The 9,303-nt window shown below is 41.0% G+C and overlaps 1 protein-coding gene across 1 annotated transcript; it reads right to left on the reverse strand.

The window, feature by feature from the left end:
- Positions 1-709: 709 nt before the first annotated feature.
- Positions 710-9,303, reverse strand: LOC103364646 (probable ATP-dependent RNA helicase DDX5). The gene is made up of 13 exons (XM_008291817.1): positions 9,138-9,303; positions 6,910-7,090; positions 6,614-6,710; positions 6,362-6,495; positions 5,711-5,776; positions 4,875-5,016; positions 4,561-4,721; positions 4,171-4,343; positions 3,934-4,044; positions 3,727-3,788; positions 3,585-3,644; positions 1,909-2,130; positions 710-1,518 (listed from the first exon to the last, which is right to left on the reverse strand). Exons 1-13 carry the CDS (start codon positions 9,176-9,178, stop codon positions 1,061-1,063), a joined length of 1,908 nt encoding a protein of 635 aa, XP_008290039.1. The 5' UTR covers positions 9,179-9,303; the 3' UTR covers positions 710-1,060.

Consider the following 9,303-nt stretch of genomic DNA (forward strand, 5'->3'; position numbering starts at 1 on the left):
CCGCAATCCTGCAAGTTTTAGATGTTTCCTTCTTCCAACACACGTGATTCAAATGATCAGCTCATCATCAAGCTCTGCAGAAGCCTGATAACGATCCTGATCATTTGAATCAGGTGTGTTGGAAGAAGGAAACATCTAAAACTTGCAGGATTGCGGCCCTCGAGGACCGGAGTTCGAGACCCCTGCTTTAGCACAAGTAATATTTGAACATGCATAAGGATTTCCAGTTGAACTGAAGACTTCTAGAAGTTGCAGCAGCCATAGCGTGCAATAACATTTTCATGTCTGTACAAGTTAACTCAATATTGGCATGACACTCAAAACATTACCTTCATTCTTTTTGTGTCACTTTGCATTTTCAGACATACTGTTGCAGAGGATAAAAAGTTGTGGCTCCAAAAAGAGAGGTGCTGCTGATACATCTATGGACTTCAGCAGCCACAGAGTGCAAAAATATCTGTGGTTTTCATTTCTGTGCTGCAGTTATGTCACCACTAACATGACACAGAAAGTGTTGCTTCTTTCATTCTCTCTTCCTCTTCTGCTACAAAAAATATGCTCCCTACATATGGTTTAAAAATGAGTCATTCTTGACACTGTATTAAGGTCCAGAGGAGCCAAGATCTACATCAAAACAGAGCTCTCCAAACCACCCCCTTACACACACACACACACACACACACACACAAAAAAAAAAACACAGCACAAGTTTCCCATTTTCTTATTTTTATTTAAAAGGGCCACACGCACCCTTTTTTTATATGATCTTCATAACATCACTTTAAACATACCACAAACTGAAAACACTGTATTACCTAGTAAAAATAAATTACTGAGGAATGTAACAAAAAACAGTCAAGGAAAAAGTGCAGCAATCATGATTGCACTATAGGAGATGTGTCTCCACTTAATGCTCGGGGCTTATTGAACAATTCAAACCCTGCTGTAAGCAAAACAAAGTTAAACAGTACAAAGGATAATAATTAGAATAATAATAATCATACTGTAAGATTTCAAGACTGAACGAAAATCATCTTGGTTCCATATATTGTGTGTATATCTACTGTGGGAAGGGTGGTGGCATGGGGTAGGGCACCATCGGTGGTGGGGGTGGAGGCTGTTGGGCCTGTGGTGGCGGCGGCTGAGAGTTGAATGGGAACGGCGGGTGGTTCATGCCGTTCTGAGCGGCCCTCTGCATGGCCCCGAACTGTGGGGGGCCCTGGAAGCTTTGGTTACCAAAGGCACCCACCTGGTTTGCTGGAGCACCGAAATTACCCTGTCCGTTGCTGTTGCTATAGTTGTTGTTGCCATAGCTACCACTAGAGTTGCCGCTGTTGCCTCCATAGCTGCCACCATTTTGGGCCTTATTGCCACCAAAGGCACTCTTTGGCCCGCTGCCAAACCCTCTATCACCGTCCCTGTCCCTGTAGCTACTACCACCAAAATTACTCCTCCCTCCCCCAGAATACCTATCCCGGCGGTCATCCTTGTAGCCACCTCTTCCCCCCCTTCCGCGACCTGTGTAACACGAAGACAGGAGAGGGACAAAAGGAGAAGGAGGGGAGTTTAGATGGGTTCAACACTGTAGCAGTAATAACAAGAGACCCTAATATCAAATATTATGTAAACCATGTAAAACTGTGGTTCCCAACTTTAGGATCACCAGAACATTTGCTTCTGGGCCGTTATAAAAATATATTTTTTTTGGCAAAAAGACAATAATTATGTACAGTAACTTGACAGTAAAGCTGAAACATTGGTCAGATGTCTTAATGACAATAATAAATCATTAGCTGCAGCCCAGCTTTTAAGATTTTTAGCCACGTCTACACAACATATTGCTACCATCATAACAACGTGTACATTCCTAGTAAGCAAGTCTTAATGTAAACAAATATGACATGTTACCTCCTCTGTCCTCTGCCATCTGGATCAGCTTGGGGTTAATGGCCTGATTGGCCTCGCGGAGCACAGAGATCAGGTCACTGGCTTGTTTCATGTTGTTGGGGGTGAAGAAGGTGTAGGCTGTGCCCGTTTTTTGACTTCGGGCTGTGCGTCCAATGCGGTGGATATAATCCTCGGAGGAGTTAGGGTAGTCATAATTGATGACAAATTTCACATCCTCCACATCTGTGAAAGTGTTGCAGTGTGGCAAAACAAAACATGGAGGCCACACAGGATTTTGCACACCACAACAGCCAGATCAAAGGGAAAAGTTAGCAACTGTGACGGCTGGGGGAAAGAAAAGTGGTCGTTAGGCTGTGGAGGAAACGCGTTAAAACAGCATCAGATTGTGTACAAATTTACTCCATGGGAATACTACTGTGGGAAGAGAGAAACGATGCACACTCCAATTGCTTACCATAATCAAAAAGATCCAAAAGACACCAATCTCCCTTTCGTTACCAAGGGAGTACAAATGGATTTAGGTCTTACCAGAAAGGAGTATGCATTCACTAGTCCTTTCCCAATGCAGCGAAATCCCCCACAAATTGTCAAGTGACATCCAGGAGCTTCTACGCAGTCGGGCCTCGATATGCACTGGGGCCTCCTCATGTGCCAATATAGGACCATTGAGTGGTACATTTTTGCAGGTCCAGGTTTTTCCCAGTACACTCTCAAAAGAAGCTTGATATTAAAGGCCGCACTGCACGTCTTGCCAAGACAAAATAGACCAAGTACTAATTTGAACAGGGGCCCCCTTCAAAAAAAATGACAAAGGCCCAAGCATTGAACCCTGTGGGACCCCTAAGCGAGCACAGGACAATTCCCCCACCCCCTTCATCAGTCTCATCAAGGCAAGATCTTCCAAGAAGCCAGTGTTCACTTGAGAAAATGTCTCTCGTTGGCAGGTCTCGACATGACTATAAAACGCAGGCGAGGGAGGAACTTTGGTTTGAGCTGTCTCACTCTCTTTCTCCTCTCACTAGATGTTCCCACTACCCCCTAAACACATGTGCCAGGTCTCATCAATTTTCAGAGACAAAAGATTTCGAACTGCTCTCTCCATTTCAAGAAATCCAGCACTTTGACGGGAAAAGAAAACAACTGAAAGCTTAGACAAGCTCACACCCATGCTATGTGATACAAGCTCCGAAAGGTAACAATTGTTCCAAATCTCAAACAAGTGACTTGCAATACAGCGCTCTCTAACACAACAGCATGCAAGGCAAAAGTCACAGCATCAAGCATTTCTTTTCTTTTTCTTTTTTTTACGTTTGAGTTGGAAACAGCTGGATGGCATTTGTCAGGTGAAATCCATGGACAGAGAACAGATGTGTGTGTATTTCAACAACATATCAGAGACAAAGGCTTAGCCACACAGCCTTTTGAAGATCACTGGCACACAAGAGCTTTCACCTCTCTAGGCCCACTGGGTGGCAAGCCAGTTGAGCACTTCCAATATGTCATCCTTCTCCCTCTCGAGGCCTGGGACTGTCATGCCTAGCGCCTGCCACAAAGACTCCACCTTAAGGTGAGAAAAACTCAGAAAATGCATAGAAAAGTTAAAGAAAGCAAAACCACTTTCTTTAAAATAAGTGTAACACTGATAATAAAGTGGTGCAACTCAATGGCATACTGACCTAAGCCACGGGAGGCCACATCTGTTGCGATGAGAATGGGAGCTTTGCCATATCTGAACTCTGAAGCACAAAGGACAGTTTTAACCAAAACACAGTGTTAATTTACCAATAACTGCTAACACTGCAATATTTTAAATCTCACCATTAAGGACCCAGTCCCTCTCCTGCTGGCTCTTGTCTCCATGAATTCCCATTGCTGGCCACCTATGACAGACAGACTCAGAATTACACACTGCCACCCCAGCTTCAACAAACTTCTAACATTTTTTTAAATTTGGCATAGCCTCAGTGTAACCTTCACGGCTAAAAAAGAAAAAAAAAAGAAGAAAAATAAGGATGGGGTCCTTACCCATCTCTTCTCATCCTCCTGGTGAGCTCATCGCAACGCCTTTTGGTCTCCACAAAAATAATGGTCTTGTTCTCCTTTTCACTCATTATCTCCTCCAGCAAACGGATCAGTCTGATAGAAGAACAGATGGAGGGTTTTGAAACTACATGACTATTTAAATACAGTGTTAGGTGCAGAGGATAACTGGAACCTTTATGGTTACAAGCTCATTAAAAGTTGAGGAAATCATCTACTTACTTGTCCTCCTTTTCCATGTCATTGCAAACATCCACTATCTGCAGGATATTGTGGTTGGCACTGAGCTGCAGTGCACCAATGTTGATCTGGACGTAGTCCTTCAAGAAGTCCTCAGCCAGCTGACGAACCTCCTTGGGCCAGGTGGCGCTCCACATCAGGGTCTGACGGTCTGGCTGGTAAAGACAAAACGGAGAATGTCAAGACTATTTTGAAGCTCCCAAGATAATTTAACAATTACATTTTTTTTTTTAATGCACACATTGGATATCTAACATCACTATCATGCATACCAATTGTTTTTTTCATTTAGTTGCATTTAGATTGTCTCAATAATAAAAAATAACAATAATGTCAATTACCTGTCAAATGAAAGCAAGTATTATAACTTACCCGAATTTGTTCCACTATCTTGCGGATCTGAGGTTCAAATCCCATGTCCAGCATGCGGTCAGCTTCATCCAGGACCAGATAAGTGCAACGACGCAAATTCGTTTTACCACATTCCAGGAAATCAATAAGACGGCCTGGAGTAGCAATGCAAATCTCAACCCCTGAAACAAAAAGAGGAAATGCATATCATTACATATTCACGCTTAAAGACAAAGACCTAACCCTAAAATCTAAAGCAAAAAACAAAAAAAAAACAAAAAAAGATTGCTTTATGGTATAATATATACATTGTGACAGTAACAAAGTAAGCATACCCCTCTCAAGGTCCCTGATTTGGGGTCCTTTGGGTGCACCACCATAGATGCATGTGCTCTTAAGACGGGAGGCCCGGCCGTACTCAGCAGCCACTTGTTGCACCTGCTGGGCCAGCTCACGGGTTGGTGCCAGCACCAAGCACTAAGTTAACAAAAGAAATTACCTAAATATATTTATGTTTTGCTTCCTTCACAACAAACTACTGAACAGATTTGTATACAGTATACTACTGAACAACTATATAAAATATATGAACCAATATTTATACACAGGACCAGGCAACTTCACAACATAAAGAGTTTTTCCAGTTAATCAACACACAAGTATAGCACACGTTAATCAGGCCATGGCACGTTTCTGTGATTAGAAGGAATTTAACAGCCCACAACCAGAAGGGGATAAACCTGCTGATATCATAACATCATGGTGCAGCTTTGCCACAATTCCCTAACCAGATTCTAAAAATAAGGTTTTCCCTGCTAGGCAAAAATCTTCTTGCAGCACAGTGGAATACCACAAACACACAGAATTCAAATACAGAAGATTGTGTCTTCAGTGGTTTCTATTTTTTTTCTGCACACCACATCAAATCCAGCAAAATGATATTCAGTCATATAAAGAACAATACATAAACCTGCATGATATGAATATAGGACATCATGTCAGCCTCTCATCAAAATCTTGTGATAGTTTGTAAATATTCCCCCCCCTAAAAAACAATGTAAAACATTCCATCAACAAAAGCTAAGAAATCAATATTATTTTTATTATTACCTTTTACTAATAGAAACAACAGGGTCACAAACTACAACAGTATGACTTAAAGTGCACTTACAATAGGTCCATCTCCATGCTCCAAGAATGGCTGATGTTGGATGTGCACAATTGCAGGCAGAAGGTACTAAGAAAAAAGAGAAAGTAAAGTTAATATGACTGATTATGCACAAAGTTACATTGGTGTTTCCAAAGAGCAGGAGGTTCCAGCCATTTACTCTACAACATCAGCAGGGTGCATTTCTAATATCTGCTTGAAAAGTTAATGCTTGGAGTTCCAACTTTTGTCTGAGTACTTTCTAATTGAAAAAATACTGGACAATCTTGAGTCAGTCACTCTGGGCAACAGTGTAATGAAAGTCAATTGCCAAGCCCACCTAGTGAGTGGTACAGTGAGGGTACTTCTGACAGAACTAAAATGATGTAATAGACTAAAATAAGCAAACAAAGAACATGATAATTTATTTTTACTTCAACTACACCCACCTAACAGCAAAACAGACTGATCAGATGACAATGATGGCCACATCTACAGTATCTAACTGGTTTATTTTTTCAAGTAAGGAGTTTCTGCAAAACCTAATAAGAGTGTTGGTACAGTAATCAAAGTCTAAACAGGCTACAGACCACTTTGTAAGGCCTCAGAGTTTGCATTTGCAAAACTGGGTAGAAATCATTTAAAAAAATTTAAACCAGAAAACACTTCACTTACTGCAAGGGTTTTCCCAGAACCAGTTTGAGCGATGCCAACCATGTCTTTGCCACTCAGGGCAACAGGCCACCCCTGAGACTGGATTGGAGTTGGTTCAGTCCAGTTCTGTTTGACAATAACATCCATGACGTAGCCTGAGGAGAGAAGACGCATGAGTTAAAATTGCTGAAGTAGGCTAAAATATTTAGCATGCTGGAGCAGACAGGCAGAGAACTATACTAAATTATTAGGGTGGCACGAATTTCGACTCACTTGGAAATGCAGCTTCATGGAATTTTACAATAGGTTTGGGGCAGTCTCTGCCTTTGACAGTCACTTCTTTGCTTCTTCGGTACTGTTCAACCTCTTGCTGGAATTTAAAATAGAAATACAAGGATGAAAACTGTCAACATGCAGAATGTTTGTGTTAAGTATCAGACCTTTATGGCTTCCTTTTTTTTATTATTAAGATTAAACATGTGTTAATGTGAGGATAAAAGCAGATAAATCCTATTATATATATATATTTATTTATTTTTTAAAGAGAAAAATCTATAACTGGGTCTTACAATTGGTCTGCGGGTGACATCTGGGTGTTCCTGGTAGAAGTTCTTTTGAAACTTTGGAAGCTCATCAAGGTTCCAGTGCTTCTTTCGCAGCCTCTCACCAGGGTTGCCAAATTTTCCTGGAGGAGGTCCGCCCCTGTTGCCTCCACCACCACCTCCAAAACGAGGGGGCCCGCCGCCATACCTTATGTAAAAGACAGGTACATAGACAGAAATGACACTCAATAAAAGGGAGGCATTTTCACATAAAAGGTCAATGAAATAGTCAGCATGTTCAAATGAGTTGCTGAATGGCTTGAGGAAAACATCAAATGCTGTGACACATATTGCATTTGATTTGATTTTTAAAAATGTTCTTTGAAAAGAGGACGCCATAAATTTGTAAAACTATTGAAACACTTAAAACTCTGGTCATACATGTCGCATGATGTATATCCTAAATTGCAGCCTTGGCAAATAACTAATTTCATTGTTTCAAATTGTGATTTGAGATCGAATAGTTTTTCAGCCCATCGCTAGGCTGTATTAAAGAAAATAGATTTATCACATCTTGGTCTTGGAGGCTCTGGTGTGATTTTAAAAATGAAAATTTGTGATTCTTTGCATAATTATAAGTGCAGGGTTTAGTGTTTTTATAGCTTGACAAAGTATGATTTCATTTTCACAATATTTTCACCACTGTGTAATTTTCACTTTTCCTCTGTAAGTGTGTCTCTTACTACATACACCCTATAAAGGTAGTGTTTCCCTACTATTCTACCACCTAGAACTACATAAAATATCATTTCAGCACCTGCATTGTGATGCATAATAATCACATGGCAGAAAGTTCAATGTTAAGTACGGGAAATTCACTCAAACAAATCATGCTACAACTTTTTTGGCTGCTTGACACAAAAAGAAAACTTTCACACTTCTCGTTTTCCATGACTAATCTACAAGAAAAGTGTGTCTGATAGAACACTCCCATTACTCCCATCTAAAAACTTTTTAAATACGATGAGTTTTTGTAAAATTTCATCTAAAACGCATGGAGTTTGTTTACATGCACGCTCCACATGTGCACAGCAAAATGAGCAAAGAACAGGCGGACAAAAAAAAACACTGAAAATGAGGATTTGGTTGCAAATTGAAATGCATCATTAGCTGTCTGAATATTTAAATCAGCACCACAAAGCTCTGCATTTAGAGCACAAAGCCAGATCTGAGTGTCATCCAAAGCAAAAAAGTATTTTGGATGCCTCAGTCAGTGTTGGACTAAGATTCCAAACAGCTTTCTTTTGCGCAAATTATCTTTAATTTCTTGATGCAAATGCACTCTCCTACCACATAAATCACTGATAAATGATTTTTTTTCCACTCAACAGGTTCGTGTTATCTGGTGAAAATTCCTGAATTCTGGCATATCAAAGGCCAACATATTGCATGTAATTGTATCTAATAATTTGCAGCCATACTAGCAACACATATATAAACAAATTAAGTTATAAAATTGTTTCGAAAGACTTTTGTGACAGAAGACACACACAAGGATCTAGTTCATACTCTAGATAATCTGAACATAGCTTTGCTTTTCTAAAACAAATCCTATTACTAGATTCTGTTAGAGTATGCAAACCCATCACTGCTTACACTGCGTCAACTTTCACTTTGTGGTACTTGAATTTGTTTACGCCGTGCAAACAAATTACCGCTGAGGCCACGCAGCTAGACTCAGCTGTCACTGCTCAACTGAGTTTGACGTGACTGAGCGGCTGGAGCCTCGTCAAAACGGACTCCTTACGGAGCTCACAGTCTGCAGCCACTACCGATGGAAAACCAAACGTTAAAAATAAATTAGGCCTCTGCGACACAACTATTCGTCTCGGAAATGAATCCGAAAGTAGAAACAGCACTGCGTCACATATCGAGATAACAAACAGGCTGCCATAAAAACCGCTCAGACTCCGACACAGAGCCGCCGTTAGCTGCCATTTTACTTCCAGTCAGCAGAGAAACGAACATTATAGTCACGTCAATTCAGGTCCGCTCACTTGCTTAAAAAAAATATCTTCACAACTAAAAATACTTATGTGCCCTAACAGCAACGCGGCGTGTAAAACTGCGAAACAAGTGGGCTGACTTATTGTTTTGGTAACGGAGCCGTGACAGCGCTGCAGCTAGCAGCCCGATGCTAAAGCTCTGCTCCTCCTGGCTAACGTTCAGAAAGCCGGAGCCGACACGCCACTTACCCTCTATCTCTGCCACGGTCTCTGTCTGAAAACCCAGGCATAGTAGCAGAGTGTTGTGGAAAAGGGGATTTAGTGAAAATAGCTTCAGCCGGCCAACAAAACAGTAGATTAACCTAAGCGCTGAAATCGACACCGGGCAAATAAAAAGAAAATGCCGGCAGACAAC

Source organism: Stegastes partitus, unplaced genomic scaffold (genome assembly GCF_000690725.1).
Source record: "Stegastes partitus isolate 25-593 unplaced genomic scaffold, Stegastes_partitus-1.0.2 Scaffold764, whole genome shotgun sequence".
Taxonomy (NCBI): domain Eukaryota; kingdom Metazoa; phylum Chordata; class Actinopteri; family Pomacentridae; genus Stegastes; species Stegastes partitus.

Bases quoted from the DNA above. Each gene is read 5' to 3' on its own strand.
- LOC103364646 (XM_008291817.1), bottom strand. From the start codon at position 9,178: ATGCCTGGGTTTTCAGACAGAGACCGTGGCAGAGATAGAGG. The intron at 5,017-5,710 runs GTAAGTGCACTT...TTGTTAACTTAG, and splicing joins AGCATGGAGATGGACCTATT to TGCTTGGTGCTGGCACCAAC. The intron at 1,519-1,908 runs GTAACATGTCAT...CGTGTTACACAG, and splicing joins GATGGCAGAGGACAGAGGAG to GTCGCGGAAGGGGGGGAAGA.